The sequence below is a fragment of the Marmota flaviventris genome, chromosome 10 (genome assembly GCF_047511675.1).
Source record: "Marmota flaviventris isolate mMarFla1 chromosome 10, mMarFla1.hap1, whole genome shotgun sequence".
Classification (NCBI taxonomy): domain Eukaryota; kingdom Metazoa; phylum Chordata; class Mammalia; order Rodentia; family Sciuridae; genus Marmota; species Marmota flaviventris.
The window spans coordinates 110,316,008-110,332,357 of NC_092507.1; the positions used below are offsets into that span (position 1 = coordinate 110,316,008).

A 16,350-nucleotide genomic window follows, 5' to 3' on the forward strand; every position below is an offset into this window, starting at 1 on the left:
GACACTTGCTTTGATATGTGGTTGGTGCCTCTGAGGCAGGGCTCTGGATTACAAGTACATCCCTGGGGTGCCGCAGGCCTACCCTGGCACGTCGTCTCCCTGCCTTCTTGGATGTGGATGCCTTTCAGACTCTTATGGCTCCTCTACCTCTTTTCCCCCAGTTGGTATTGCAGACAGGGCCTGAGCTCCTGGAGGGAGCCCTGGAAAGGCCTCTTGGGTAGACCAAGCAGAAAGTGGATAGATCTTTGCTGTTGTAAGAGGTAGAACTTGATACCTGGTTGCTGGCTCTGCCTGGCTTCTTGCACTGGCTTGGTAACCTTGAAAGCATGACCCTTGCTGAGACTGGCATGTTGGGCACCCAAGATTGTCTGATGCAGGAGACACGTTTTCATCTGGCGTCACCTTTGCTTTCTCACCCAGGGTTATAGCCCTCTGATGGCTCAGATTCAGGGAGAGTGCCTTCTCTGGGTTCCCTGTGCTGATGGGAACCTTGCTGCTGTCTCCCATGACAGACACTGGGCTCCTGTCACCACTCCCAAGTCCTCGTGTTGACCTGTGCCCTTTGCCCACCTCTTCTGTTTGCCCAGCTTCCAGCCACTTACACGAGGAGGGCAGGCTTCTGGAGTCAGAATGCCTGGCTCGTGTTCTGCGTCAGCTGTCACCTCTCTGCCTCATTTTCTCCCTTGTAAAATGGGAAATAATAGGCCCTAGCCCATCAGGAATGAGGTAGGTAAAAACCCCAGTGAGAGCTTAATAAAAATATTTGTGTTTATTCGCCAGGAGCATGTGCCCTTTTTCCTATCTGAGCTTTCCGTTGTGTCACCACTGACATCTTATGACCTGGTCCCAATTTCATGAGGCTGCTGTAGTTTACACCTGAGTTTCCTATCTGCCCCTACTTCCTGGGAGTCCACCTTCCGTTTCAGTGGCCCCAGGTAGGATCCTCTTTGGGGGGCTCCACATCTTCCCTGGCCAGCCTAGACCAAGGTTGTCTCAGGCTTCCCTATCCCTGGTGCTTTTATGTCTCAAACTTTCTTCTCCCAGATGTCCTTGCTCCCCATCCCAATCAAACCAGCCCTGTTAAAGAACTTGCCATTAGTCATTTATACCTCCGTGTTGTCTTAGATGCCAAGTGATACAAATTGTGCCATAAAGCCCTACTAAAAGAAATTTCAAAGAAATGTACTGTTTTTTCTCTGCTGCTGTCGGCTCTGATATTTCAACCATGTCCCCAGTGACACATCTTGGTGTCATTCCTGATCCTGTCTGCACCAGTGATGCCCTCCTCCCTCACTTCTTCCTCACTGTCTGAATCTTTAGTGCACCTGTCTGTTTCCTGGACCTGTATGCCTTCCATCTGCAGCCGCCCTTTCCTTGCCTGGTCTACCCTGTGATGACCTTATTGCTCCCCACATGATTGTGGTCCCTCACTTAGGGTTCCTGTTTCAGGGTTTCCAAGCTCCACCTTGCCCAGCCACACCTGGAATGCTCTTGTAACTGCTTGTAGTTGGAGCTTTTCTCTGGCTGTGTCCCCTCCTGGTTGCACAGTCCTGCTTCCCACGGTGCTAAAGTAGCACCAGGCTCGTTATCAGAATTAAACTGGAGGATGTTTTGTATGTAGCAAATGCTCAATAAATGGTAGCTATTATTAATAATGTGAGTATCCAGAGTTGATAATGACGCTTTCTTCATCTCTCTCACTTCTGATCAGACTATAGGGTACGATCCCATCATTTCTCCAGAAGTCTCAGCCTCCTTCGGTGTCCAGCAGCTGCCCCTGGAGGAGATCTGGCCTCTCTGCGATTTCATCACTGTTCACACACCTCTCCTACCCTCCACGACAGGTAGCATGCCTCTATCTTATGGGTTGGCCACAGAAGCCACACACCAGATAGAGTGGACCTTTGGTCTGGGCCTTCTGCAGATGCTGCTGAGCTGGTTTGGGAAGGGGCCCACCAGGTCCTGCAGAACATGGTTATGCAGAGCATTTGTCAGCTGCTCCTGATGAGATGAAGGAGGGGTGAGCTAGCTGGAAGTATACAGGTGTCTGGGTGAGCTGATTGTATGTGCAACTAGTGACCCGTGTGGATTTCTGATAAGGCCCCTGCAGGCCATTCTGATTCTTACACACACTAGAAGCACCAATAGCTCAAGAACTCCTAGGATATTTCTAAACTGGGTCCAGGACAGGGATTCTATGTCTAGGAAGAGGTGAGAAGACAGAGGGAGCTTTCCAGAAGGAAGAGAGGCCTCTGGGGAAAGAGCTGGTTCAGGGGAGCCAAGGCCTCTGGAGTTGTGCCTCACATGAGACCCAACATCGTCACAGCAGGCAGGGTCCTCTCTTTCTTCCAGGCTTGCTGAATGACAGTACCTTCGCCCAGTGCAAGAAGGGTGTGCGTGTGGTGAACTGTGCTCGAGGAGGGATTGTGGATGAAGGTGCCCTGCTCCGGGCCCTGCAGTCTGGTCAGTGTGCGGGAGCCGCACTGGACGTGTTTACAGAAGTAAGTGCTTGCAACCCAGGTCTCACGGGAGGAAGCGAGACAAGGAGTCGAGAGGCCAGGGCCAGAGAGAGCCCAGCATTTTTCAGGAAGTCTAGCACAGAGTGTCTGGCATTAATGGTAAATGAGAAAAACTGTTTCACCAGAGAATACACCTGTCTGGTTTGAGGAACTTGCTAAGGAGCAGCCATTCTGTCTTCTGCAGAACACAGTGTTAGTTTTTTTGTTGTTCGATTTTATTTTGTTTTGGTACTAGGTACTGAACCCCGTGTCACTCTACCACTGAACTACGTTTCCAGCCCTTTCATTTCTTATTTTTGAATTAGGGTTTCTCTAAGTTTCTGAGGCTGGCCTCAAACTTGATTACAGGCGTGTGCCACCCAGCAAAAACTCTTGTTTTAAATAGGACCCAAGTCCTGGTCTCAGACTTCTTTGACTGCTGCCATGTTGATAACTAGGAGGAAAGACCATGTCAAATCAGTGAGGTTGAGGATTTGGGGAAGGGAGAGAACAGCTTAATATATTGTTACAGGTCCCTGATTTAAGTGCAGTCCTGTGGCCAAGAAAACAGTCCACCCTGTATCCATTAGCATTCCTCTTCCTTTCCTCTTTCCCAGAGAGGGACAGAAGCCCAAGGACAGTGGCAGTATTCCCTCAGGGTGCCTGTGATGGGTTGCTCTCCCACCAGAAGCAGAAGCTCAACCTCAGCAGGTCGGATGCAGAAGAGTGCATTTCCATAGTATCATGGCTCCTAACTATGACTCAAGAGAGAGCATGTACTTTGGATTAGGCATTTGTGGTGTACAGGTTACTAGCAGTGTGGCTTTGGCAAATTGCTGACCCTCTCTGAATCCCTGTAGCACTCACTGTCTATTCCTACCCTTGAGTGCACAGTGCATTTGGATTTGTACTCCTGGCCATCCATCTCTCTTTTGTGAGCTCCATGGAGGAGGCGGCCTTCTTTGTATGGCCATCCTCTTTAATGTAGTACCTCTGATGTCTTCAATGTCTTTGTCCCACCTGCTATTAGGTGGCTGGAAACAACAGATCCCTGGGGAGAGTGCCCAGAAAAGAAGAACCCTAAGTCACTTTCCCAAGGGCAGTATTCTGCTCAATGACTAGAAAGGGTGGAAGGGGCACAGGAGTGAGTGGTTGGGATGGTACCAGTGGGCAGCCTGTCCTGGTGAGTACCAATGCTCTTACGTGTGTAAGGTGCCTGTGAAGAGCAGGACATTGTGCTAAGAGCCCTACAAAACACACAGATGGTTAAATGCCATAAGGATGCCAGGTAGGGGTGAGTTACAGGGAAAAACCCAGCAACAATAGTAATGATTGCTTCCACTGGTTGGCAATATCAGGACCTCTAGTGTTCAGTCCCCACAACAATGTGATCTAGAGAGTGTTCAACCATTTCATGGATAAGGAAACTGAGGCGTAAAGAGATGGAGGATTTTCCCCCAAGGCCCCTGGGTGGGAAGTGGTGGAAGTGAGATTGGAACCCACAGTTTCTGCTCTGCCCACTCTGCTATGATGTAACATTCATGAGGAAGCTGGTAAAGACTCCAGGGGCCACTGGCAAAACAAGTAGAAGGTGGTACAGCCCCTGCCTTCCTCTCCTACGGCTTCCCTTGTGCCCAGGAGCAGCCCCAAGGGGTAGGGTCAGTCCATTGTGGCCAATCTAGAGGCATCTCTTTCTGAGCAGGAGCCACCACGGGACCGAGCCTTGGTGGACCATGAGAACGTCATCAGCTGCCCCCACCTGGGTGCCAGCACCAAGGAGGCCCAGAGCCGCTGTGGGGAGGAGATCGCTGTCCAGTTTGTGGACATGGTGAAGGGGAAGTCTCTCACAGGGGTTGTAAGTATCACTGTGTGGGGCTGGGGCCTGGAGGCAGAGGGAGGAGACCCGGAGAGAGTCATGGTGGGGGTGACAGCAGGGTTGGGGTGGGGGTGAACAGATTCGTCCCTGGGGGCTGCAGAGGAGGGAATTCGCTTGAGTCTGCTCTCATCGGGACAGGGTGGGCAGGAGCTGCCTATCTGCAACCTTGAGAGTTGAGACCTTGGAGCAGGGAGCTTAGTTAGTTCTGTTATATTGTAGCCCTGCTGCAGAGATTGTGGCCCTTCCCAGGGCTCAGCCTCCAGAGAAAGAGCCTTTGTTCTCCACATGCCTTGGGAACACCAGTGTTGTTAGGGTAACACAGCTGTACGCAGTGGGTGGTGAGAGATGGGGTGGGGAGCCTGCCCAGAAAGTCCCTGTAGGGAGCTGGCACCCTGTAAACTCCCCAGAGCACTCTGCATCGTGTCCAGGACCAGAGTCTCACCCTGCTGTGACAATTGCTGTCCTCAGCTACCAGTAGGAACCCTCCCTGCCAGCTGGTCCCTTGATTTCCCCAAATAGTGGCACAACATCCCCACTTTTTTGCTCAGTCGGGCCTTTCCTGGCATACATTTCTCCTCCAAGCCTCTCCTGGCTCATAGCAAGTGTGTCTGGATATTCCTTCAGTTCTGGTGAGTACCAACTACTGCCATAGCCCTTGGAGGACTCGCTTGAATGAGGAAAGCATAGCTCCTTCAAGGGGCTCACCTCTCCTTCGCCCAAACCTGCTTGGCCTTTCCAGCACCACCTCAATTCTTTCATTAATTACATTCTCTTTTGTTCTAAAGCTTCACAAATTTATATATTTGTGGGTTTATGTTTGTTTGTTAATTAATTTTTGGTGGGGCGGATACTGGGGATTGAACCCAGGGGTGCTTGACCACTGAGCAACGTCCCCAGTCTCTTTTATTTTTTTATTTTGGGACAGGGTCTTTCTAAATTGCTGAGGATGTCACTAAGTTGCTGAATCTGACCGTGAACATGTGATCCTCCTCCTTAGCCTCCCGAATCACTGGATTACAGGCATGCACCACGGCATCCAGCTTGTATCTTTACTTTTAATAAATTTGAAGTTCCCTGAGGACCAAAAAAACCTGACTTAAGTTTCTCTGCAGCTTATATAGGTGGGCCCAGAGCATATAACAAAACTTGGAAAAAGGCAGTGGATGAGACTTAGTATGGGTGGGTGGGAGTGAGGGGTTCCTGGCCTTCCTGGTTGACCCTCAGCCTGGTGATGTTTGCTGGTGAGGACTGTAGGAAGGGCACCCTCTTTTCTAGGTAGCCCGGCTCGCTAAGCCACCCAGCCCTCTATGTCCTGAGAGAATTAGGGTACCTTCTGCCATCTGGCAAACCTCCTGCCCATTTGTTCTGTGGAAATCAGGAGGGATTCTTAGGCCAGTTATCACAGATGTGATGGCGGAGGCTGGAAAGCCTGTGGTGGACACAGCATGGGGGTCAACTAAGACACTAGACCTGCCCGTGTTCCGTCTCCTCCCATATTGTATTGGCTCCTCGGGCTGGAGCACACTTACCCACCTTCTTACCTACCTACTAGGCTTCTGAGCAGGTTCATTTTTCCCAGGTGACCCTGATTGGGACACAGGCTGAGGCATGGGCCCATGTCCCTTGCCAGGCAATCTGGGTGAGGCCTGACCCTCTTAGATCTTTCATAAAGCAGTTGTCTGCCCTCCCTGTTGCAGCCCATGTGAAATACTTACCTTATCAGTGTAGTGGGGACATTCCATGGCTTTTCCTCCCTGGGACTCCCTTAACTCCACCAAATGGAACCACACGATGTCTCCATCTTATCCTAGCAGTTAAAACCTAGTTAAACATCAGCACATTTAACTATCCACCCAAAGTGGCTGATTAGTTTTAAGAAGGCATTTGTAGCCAGGCGTAGTGGCTTAGCTCAGGAGACTTAGACAGGAGGATCACAAGTTCAAATCCAGCCTCAGCAATTTAGGCATTTGGAAAGAGACATTTTTGTTGCATAGGAGATATTTTCTCCCTAATTCTTCACTGTGTCATCTCCAGTTCAATTCTGCCCTCATCTTAGCAGAGATGAATGCTAGGGTCAGGTTGGTGTCCAGAGACACCTGTCTCTTCCCTGGTGTCCTGCTCGTTCTCTAGAGATTGAGGACTGTCCTGTTATTTCATAGATCTGCAATGAGCACCTTCCCAGGGCTGGGCTGTGTGGGCCCCACATAGAGAACAGAGGAATGAGGCATGGTGTCTGTTTTGGGGGGCTTCTTGGCGGCATCCAGTTCCTGTTCCAGCCATGAGCTCCTAGCTTGACTGTTGCATAGTTTTCTGGCCCTCTTCAGGAGCTGCTCAGTCTCTGGTTCCACTTTCTCACCCATTGCTCTTCCTGTGTCTCTGCAGAGAAGATAAAGAAAAGTCCTGTAGCAGGGAGCCCTCATACCAGGTTGCCTCCCACCCAGATGGGTCTCCAGTGTCACATTCAAACCTGAGACTGTCACACTCTTCTAATGATATATCGTGTGCATGTGTGTGTGCATGTGTACTAGGAATGGGACCCAGAATCACTCTACCATTGAGCTACCCCAATAGGTCTCACTAAGTTGCCAAGACTGACCTTGAACTTGCCATCCTCCTGCTTCAGCATCCTGAGTCACTGGGATTGCAGGTGTGCACCACTGTGCTTGGCTACTCTTTCAGTGACATCTTTATGATGTTTTCATCTCTTCACATCTTGTAGCTGCCTATTCAATTTGCATCAAACTCCACGTTTCTCATAAAATCCTTCTCAGATGGTTCTCTTCACAGGTTGCCTCCATAAAAGTGGCAATTATCTAACTCCTAACTTCAGCACCTTGAACCACTAAATGGAATAGAAATTTCTTCCAAGGACAAACTGGCTTTGTTATCAGGCCCCTGCTGGGGACCCAACCTGGCTGACCCTCAATTTGGAACTCTGTGGCTGGCTCCCGCAACTGTGCAGTATGCGCTTGACACACACTAATTTTCAAAGCATGATAGGATCTCACAACAATATGAATCTAGCTTTATAAATTGGTATAATTTATCATGGTATTTAGTGACAAAAATAGACATTTTAAAGAAAAATCAAGACAGAAAAATTTTAAATGGAAGACAAATTAGAAATGCCATTCCAGAGAGAACCACCATTCTACTTTCAAGTCATCTGTGACTCCATATATTTTGTTTAATAATTTTTTAGGTGTAGTTGGACACAATACCTTTATTTTATTTATTTATTTTTATGTGGTGCTGAGGATTGAACCCAGGGCCTCAGACGTGCAAGGCAACCGCTCTGCCACTGAGCCACAATCCCAGCCCATTCCATATGTTTTATGTCAAAAATCCACCTTTATTGTGCTGCCCAGATCCTTCCCCAGAATAGGACAAACAAGTCTCCCCTGGAGAGGGACAGGGCCAACTACTCGGTGAAGGCAGAGGGGCCTCTTTTCCTGATCTGTCCATTGTGTGGGGTCTTAGCCTTTTGTTTCCATTTCTAGTTCTACAGCTCTCCTCACCTATAGGGTTAAGTCATTGTCTTCTAGTTGGTGGCTGATGGAAGTTGTCACCCACCAGCCATCCAAACATGGATGACCCTATGCCTCTTCTCCCTGCAGAGCTGGCTCTAGTCAACAAAATCTCGATTTTGTATCGGAGTCGGGTAGAAGTGCCTAACCCGCCTCTTCCTGACTTCCCCTGTACCCCCTTTCTCTGCAGATAAATGCACAGGCTCTTACCAGTGCCTTCTCTCCGCACACAAAGCCTTGGATTGGTCTGGCAGAAGCTCTAGGGACACTGATGCGAGCCTGGGCTGGCTCCCCCAAAGGGACCATTCAGGTGGTAACACAGGGTGAGTCAGGATCTGGGGACACTGGAGAAGCATGGGTACGGAGTGGCACAGACCCATCCCTATTGGGTATATCTGCCGCTAGCCTCAGAGGTGATGGGAGACTCAGGTGACTTGGGCCCTCCTCTCAGTACAGGTCACTTAGTATAAAGGGTAGGGGAGAAGGGTGGGCAGTACCAAAATTCATTGGGAAAATACATTTAATTTTGATAACTTAAGTTTATGTAGTAATTTTAGGACAGAAAATGTTTTGGGTACAAGAGAGACCTCCACAGAGATGATTTAATGCAAGAGAAAATATGGGACCTGGTACAAGGAGTCCCAGATTAAGCAACAGTACCATTTGGTTCTGGTTTTGACCTTTTGCTTATCTGCTGGGTGACTCCTTCCTTTGAGCCTTGATTTTTTTCCACAGTCAAATGGGAGTCCAGGTGGTTGTGCCTCGTGAGGCGATGGGGATATTTTGTGTGCTGTGACTTACCAAGGTGGGCTCTTGTGCAGTCTGAGAGTCCTGGGCGGGGTGTTTGCTTAGCTGTGGAGAGGGAATGAGAACACTGCTGTCAGTCTGCCCACCCCCGGGCTCCGGCTGACTTTCCAGCAGCTCCACTGCTGTACAGATATGGTTGAGTGGCCAGGAAGGGCTCCAATTCCCTTGACGCTGCAAAGGGTTGTTTTCCCTCACTAACTGTTGGGCACCTGACACTTAAGGAGAAATTGTGGAGTGGGGGGAGTTAGACCCAGAGCATTGGCAAAAACACCAGGGAAAGAGAGCCAGGGGATCTCCACCCAGACCCCAGAGGAAACAAAGTAGTTGCCCCTTTCTGCTCATTTCTTGAGGCTTGTGAGGGTCTGAGTGCCAAATTATGTAGGAGTCGGGAATTTTCCAAGTCTTCTGGGAGACCCATAGGCAGGCCAGGGTGGCCCGTGGAGTTGGGCTGTATTTTGGAGAGGAGTTTCTCAGACTGGCCAAAGTCCTGCTTTCCTGGCTCGGACCCAGGTATGTCTCCCTTGCCGGCTCTAAGTGATCTCTGCAGGAGAGGCAGAACTATCTAGTGCAGGCTGCATTTGGGGTCCTCAGGGCAATGAGGATCCTGTTGTGGCCTCCTGCTCCCTCCTGTGATGCTTATCGAACAAGGACTTAGCGACGCTTTTCTCTGTCCCTAGGAACATCTCTGAAGAATGCTGGGAACTGCCTAAGCCCTGCAGTCATTGTTGGCCTCCTGAAAGAAGCTTCCAAGCAGGCGGATGTGAACTTGGTGAACGCCAAGCTGCTGGTGAAAGAGGCCGGCCTCAATGTGCGTCCCCCTCTCCCCACATTCCCTGCCAGCACTGCTCTTCGACCCCACCTTTCTAGAACTTACTCACAACTGAACTCATGGGGTGGAAGTGCTGCCTTCACCCTTACCTGTGAGAGGTGGCCATGATTCCTTTATCTGCCTCTTAGGAGGAGCTACCATCTGCCTCTAAGTATTGCTGAAGGAGCTGAGACTCAGGATCAATATATAAGCGCTCTGTGAATTGGAGAAAGTTTGCTACCCCTATTTCACAGCTCAGGAAAATGAGGAGCTGGGCTGAATCTGAATGGAGGCTTAAAGATGGTCCAGTGAGCTCCAACTCAGATTCCATCCGGTGCACCTTATACCATAGAACCCATTGTTTTTTTTTCTCCCACATTTTTTTTTTTTTGTATTGGTGCAGTACAGTTGTGTATAATGGATTTGTTGTTACATATTTGTGAATGCACACAGTAGAACAATATAATTTGACCAATATCATTCCCCAGCACTAACCTCCTCTTGTCATCCCTCCCAACCCTGGTCCCTTTCCTTTACTGATCTCCCTGATGTTCATGATATCTTTTCCTTTTTCTCCTCTAGCTTCTGCATATGAAAGAAAACATGCCCCTTGACCTTCTGAGTTTGACTTACTTTGCTTAACATAATGGTCTCTAGTTCCATTCATTTTCCTGCTAATGACGTAATTATATTTTTGTTTGTGGCTGAATAAAACTCCCCTGTGTATACATGCCATGTTTTTTTAATCCATTTATCCATTGTTGGACACCTAGGCTGGCTCTACAGTTTGGCTGTTGTGAATTATGCTATTAACATGGGCATGCATGTATCACTGTAGTTAGATGACTTTAATTCTTTAGGATAAATACCAAGGAGTGGTATATAGCTGGGTCATATGGTGGTTCCATGCCTAGTCTTTTGAGGAACCTGCATACTGATTTCCGTAATGATTGCACTAATTTATAATCCAACCAGCTGTGTAAAAGTATTCCTTTTTCTTCACATCTTCTTCAGCATTTATTATTTGTATTCTTGATGACTACCATTCTTACTGGTATGAGATGAAATCTCGTGTAGTTTTGATTTGCATTTCCTCGATTACTAATGATGAATATTTTTTTTCATATATTTTTTGGCCATTTGTTTTTCTTTTGAGAAGTGTCTGTTTAATTTGTTTGCTCATTTATTAATTAGGTTTTTTGATTTTTTTTTTTTTTTTTGAGTTTAAAGTTGTTTGAGTTCTTTACATACTAATCCTCTGTCAGAAGAGTAGCTAGCAAATATTTTCTCCTATCTGTAGATTCTCTCTTCACATCCCTACTTATTTTCTTGGCTGTGCAGAAGCTTTTTAATTTGATGCCATCCCATTTATTAGTTCTTGGCATTATTTTCTGAGCTTTAGGGGTCCTATTGAGAATGTCATTGCTTGTGCTTAAAAGCTAGAGTATTGACCCTATATTCTCTTCTAGGAGTTGCGTAGTTTCTGGTCTAATACTGAGGTCTTTGATCCACTTAGAGTTGATTTTTGTGCAGGGTGAGAGATAAGGGTCTAGTTTCGTTTTTCTACATATAGATAACCAGGTGTCCTAACACAATTTGTTGAAAAGGCTGTCTTTTCTTCAGTGTATGCTTTTGGTACCTTTGTTAAACATCAGATAACTAGATGTGTGGGTTTGTCTCTGGGTCTTTTATTCTGTACCATTGATCTAGGTGTCTGTTTTATGCCAATCCCATGCAGTTTCTGTTAATATAGCTCTGTAGTATAATTTGAAGTCAGGTATTATGATGCCTACAGCATTGCTTTTTTGGCTTAGAATTGCTTTGACTATTCTGGGGGTCTTTTATTCTTCCAAATGACTTTTTAAGACTTTTTTTTCCCTGCTAGTTCTATAAAGAATGTTATTGGTGATTGCAGTGAATCTGTATATTGCTTTCCGTAGCATGGCCATTTTTTTTATATTCATTCTGCCTATCCATGAACATGGGAAGTCTTTCCATCTTTTGAGGTCTTTACCTTTTTTCTTCTTCAGTGTTCTATATTTTTTTTTTATCATAGAGGTCTTTTGTCTTCTTGGTTAGATTTACTCATAGGTTTGTTTTGAGTTATTGGATAGCACCCATTTCTTGATTAGCTTGCAAATTCTTGGAGCAGGCATCGTTTGCTGCCTCTCACAACTTCTCTTTGGCATCTTCCTCTCTGCTTCTCTTTTCAGATCAAAGTCTGTTTCTCAGCTGGTGGGAGCTGGCAGGGAGTAGAGCTCCCATGATCCCACCTGGCTCCTTCCCTCCACTTCTATACCCCAGGAATGAAGGAGTCAGAGCAGGAGAGTCATCCTGGGTCAGCTGGGTCCTCACAGCCCTGCCTTCCTCCCTCTCCCCAATTCCCATTCCTCTACTATAATCCTGCACCTGGTAAATCTCTTTGCCCTTCCTTTGGAGTGGTCATTAACTGTTCTAGGAAGCTAATGCTCAGGGGCACAAGCTTTACCCCTATTTGCCCCTATCCCTAAATTGCTGAGCCTTTTGGCCAGGCTGGAGCCCTGCAAATGGGTGATTAGATTGAAAGAGAAATGTTGGGCATGATGCAATCAGGAAAAGTAATTGTGCCTCCTTGCATTCTCTCTGCAGGTCACCACCTCCCACAGCCCAGCTGCACCTGGGGAGCAGGGCAGCGGAGAATGCCTCCTGACCGTAACCCTGGCTGGTGCTCCGTATCAGGCTGTGGGCTCCGTCCAGGGCACCACACCTGTGCTGCAGGTGCTCAATGGCGCAGTCTTTAAACCAGAAGTGCCTCTCCGCCGGGGCCTGCCCCTGCTCATGTTCCGGGCTCAGCCCTCCAACCCTGCAATGCTGCCTACCATGATTGGTGAGGAGGGATTTGGGTGGTGGGGTTGGCCAGGGTTCTTAAGGCAGAGGTGAGGTCTGCCCTGTGATTAGGCCCTGCAGATCTTCTTCCTTTGATCCTTCTCCATGCATTAGGGAATGTCTGGCTCTCTACCATACAGAGGATCTGTCTTGCCAATTTATAGAACAGTTAGGGCAGATACCAAGTTCAGAGAGAAAAAATGCTTTATCTAAGCCTCAGAGCAGTGTGGCAGGGTTGGGACCAGAATGTCCATCACCATCCTGGCCATGAGTCCCAAGATTGCCATATTAAGCACCCTGCTTGCACCTGCCTGCAGAGCCATGTCCCATGAGTTCAGGGCCATTGAGTAGAGATTTCCTTCTTGCCTGTAAGCCCTGGTGGCCAGCCTAGCCACAGCAAAACCTATCTGGACATCCCGTCCTATACTTGGGGCATCTTAGACCTACCCCAGTCTCCTGGGGCCTATACTCCTGGGGTTTTGAGCATGTCCAGGGGTTCCTAATTTCATCATTCTTGCCAACTGCCCAGAGGAACTTTCCCTGTTTTTCTCCCTTGCTGTTGGCCTGGCAAACAGCAAGTCAGGAGCTATATAGTTCTTTGCTGATATGCCTGGTGGTCAGAGTGTGCCTGAAGAATCTCCGAAATAATCAAGGGAGGCTGGGCAGATGTTCTGTTGCTCCTTCCATCTAGGCTCCTCAGTACTGAGACCAGCATCCTCCCATTGCAACTCTGATCATAGAAGCCTGACTTCTGACTGCTCCCAGTTCCTCACTTTCCCCAACGCTCTATGCCAACAAGGGTTTCTTTTACTTCTAGGCCTCCTGGCGGAGGCAGGTGTGCAGCTGCTGTCCTACCAGACCTCGATGGTATCTGATGGGGAGACCTGGCACGTCATGGGCATCTCCTCCCTGCTGCCCAGCCTGGAACCGTGGAAGCAGCATGTGTCTGAGGCTTTCCAGTTCTACTTCTAACCCTGGGGCTCCCTGGTTCTGGCCTCTGAGGCTTCTCTGAAGAAAACTACCCACTGTGAACCATTAGGAAGGGAGATCCACATTCCTAGGGCTGACATTGCTGCAATCCTCTGACCCCTGCAATGTAGCATCTAATAAAGAGCCTTCCCCAAGTTCTCCATGTCTCTTTTTGGTGTTGTTATTCTTAAGAGCCACCAGAGGGCATCCGTGGCTAGCCATAGGGCTTGGTTTGGGCTGCCAAAGAGGAGCGGGTGTGGAAGAAGTTTGCAGTGGACAAATGCATTACTGTGGTATTCTGAATGTATCCCTCTCCTATTTAAGGTTATTCAAAGGTGTTTCCACAGAAACAAAGCTCAGGATATTTCAGATTCCTATGGTATTTCAGATCCCTTCCTTCTGGAAATATCTGTGCACATTAATAAATAAAATTCATCAAACAAATGTCGCACTATGTGCTAGGAACTGGATTAGTTCCTAACCCAGCTTTGCTTTAAGAGAAATCAAGTCCCCCATAGAAATCTTCTGGTGGGAGGGGCACAGCCTGCCGTTCACTGGACCCATGCAGTTGTGTGGGAGATGACCTTGAGTCCCAAGAAGAAAGCACTTTGGAGGCTGTTGGTGTCTCAGGGCAGGTGTTTGGAAGAATTCCACAAGGGGAACAAAGCGTGTGTAAAGGTTTGGGGGCATGTGGATATTTGGCAAGCTCACAAAAAAGCAAACTTAAAGTGTTGTTCACGGAAAGTACGGGCTTCTTGATGCAAAAATTTTCCTCTTGAGAGCTTTTCTGCCCCAGTCGTTCATTCCCAGGCTGCCTGCTGAGAAGGCCTGGCACTGGGCACCTGCCTGGGTTCAAAGGAAGCAAATTCACCACTTTAGCCTCCTTAGTTCCACAGGGTTGAATACCAACCACAAAGGCGCTGCCGGCATCTTCAGTGAGCTTGGAGTGTACACTGTGGCCTTAATGCAGCAAACCTTGAAGTGATGGGCCCACACAAGAACAGAAGGTCAACTCTGTGCAGCTCCTTGACCTGGAACACAGTGTTAATTCTCCCAAGCCTCTTTCTTTATCTGTCGGAGGCATAACAAGGCTTTCAAAGCTGCAGTGACAGATTGATGGGTTAAGAAGTGGTATGTGGGTGCCTGGGACACATGGTAAACATTGGTATCTTCATTCCTATGCCTTCCTGACAGTAGACAAGCAGGTCTCAATCTTACATGGAACCCCAAAGACCAAAGAGCCTTCCATAGGCCCTCATGGTGATGGCATCTGGCCACATCTTAGACAATGGGTGTCCTAACATCAGTCAAACCATTTCCTCCTATTGGAAAAATATCTGTGCTTCACATGGCATCTGTCAAGGCCACACACTCTCACTGATAACTGGAAAAACAGGCTAAGATGGTCAAGATCATCATTCAGTTAAATTGAGCTAAATTTTCAACCCCTTAGTCTCCTTGCTGAAAATCCCTAGATAAAACCACAGTGCACACTAAGGTGGTCAGGACAATTCTAGAAATCCAAATGACTTAAGCATCTCAAAATGTCTTCTGGGACATGATTCACACAAGAGTGCATGGGCAATTTCATTGCATCACCTGGCTGTTCACATAACCTCTCCTACATTTAAAAGACATTGGTTTATCCCCCCTGTCCACCATGCTAGAATGAAACCCAGGGTCTTATGCATGTTGGGCAAACACCCTATTGTGGAGCCCTATGCCAAGCACCAGGATTAATTTTGAAATGCAGCTGGTGCTACATGGAGGATGCCATTAACTCTTTTGTGTTACTCTGGCTTGTGGCATCTCTGTACCACCTAACTTTAGAGTGGAGTTTCACTCTTGTATATGTTGGCTGGAAAGCAGAAGTTTCCAGAAGTTCAATAATGGAGGTAGAGCAAATGCTGGAAGGACACAAGGGAACTGGTTTCAAAATAACTGACTCCTGAGGCTCTGAGATTCAGAAATAGCTATGTGTGTGCACAGTGCGTCCCCTTAGAGACCTGAAGTTGCCTCATGGACACTGGATTGGGCCCAGTCTTCACATCTGTCTACATATAACATTTGAGCATTTTCATTTGAGGTGAGCATTCTAGTCTAATACTCCATCCTCTTGTACATCTCACTGTAGGTCACTCCTGAGTGATGCTTTGCCCACACAGGCAAGTTCTTTTGTCTGCCTGGTATCAGCAGATCTTTGGGTGCACATGGTGACAGGACAATCGGAAACTCATGAAATAAAACTCAGACATATTTTTATCTTATTTTTAGACAGGCTGACCTTGAACTTGTGATCCTCTTTCCTGAGTTTCTGGAGTAGCTGGGATTACAAGTGTATGCCACCACACCCGGCAGGTGCCAGTTTTAATGAAATGGATCCTAGAATTGTTGGAGGAAGACTTAGGGCTCAGTATAAAAGATGGTTAGAAAGGTGAGTGGAGGGGGACCAAAGATATGTGTGGTACAATGGTGGTGACCAACAGTGATGACCAAGGCCATCCTGAGTGCTCTGCATGTGATCTAAGGCTGATATTCATCTGGTGTACCAAGGCAGTGTCCACTGATATTCTGTGCCCTGATGGGCCAGTGCCCTGATATTCTGGTTCCTAAATATTCTTAAGATCATTTTTGGTTGTGTTCAAATGATCCCTAGGGGAGGCAGGCCTGGCCCTCGCACTGAGTAATGGGGAAGTCCTGTTGCTAAGAACTAGGGAGGCCTTTCCAAACACCAACAACTTACAGAGAGCCCCAGCCTGGATGGAAGGTCAGGCTAAATTTTGTCCATCTCAGAACTCGGGTAACATGGACTTTTCTCCCTTGAAGACAGACACTACTTCAGAGATCTTAGGAAGGGCGGTAATTGTTCTGCCAGAGATGGCCCAAGGATTGAGGGCCCCTGAGCAACTTTCTGAGGGGATACAGGCAGTAGGGAGTATGAGGAGCTGCTGTTAATCAGCTGAGCTGGTTAAGGAGTCTTCCAACAACACCTGACAAGGC

The 16,350-nt window shown here is 47.9% G+C and overlaps 1 protein-coding gene across 1 annotated transcript in view; it reads left to right on the forward strand.

Moving 5' to 3' along the window:
* Phgdh (phosphoglycerate dehydrogenase) overlaps nt 1-13,509 on the forward strand; it is a 34,555-nt gene extending 21,046 nt beyond the window's left edge. The window contains exons 6-12 of the mRNA XM_027940252.3: nt 1,712-1,844; nt 2,353-2,501; nt 4,201-4,353; nt 8,092-8,224; nt 9,386-9,516; nt 12,145-12,382; nt 13,199-13,509. Coding sequence (XP_027796053.1) covers nt 1,712-1,844; nt 2,353-2,501; nt 4,201-4,353; nt 8,092-8,224; nt 9,386-9,516; nt 12,145-12,382; nt 13,199-13,353 — 1,092 coding nt within the window. The 3' untranslated portion in view covers nt 13,354-13,509. The remainder of the gene's footprint in view (nt 1-1,711; nt 1,845-2,352; nt 2,502-4,200; nt 4,354-8,091; nt 8,225-9,385; nt 9,517-12,144; nt 12,383-13,198) is intronic.
* The last annotated feature ends 2,841 nt before the right edge of the window (nt 13,510-16,350 follow it).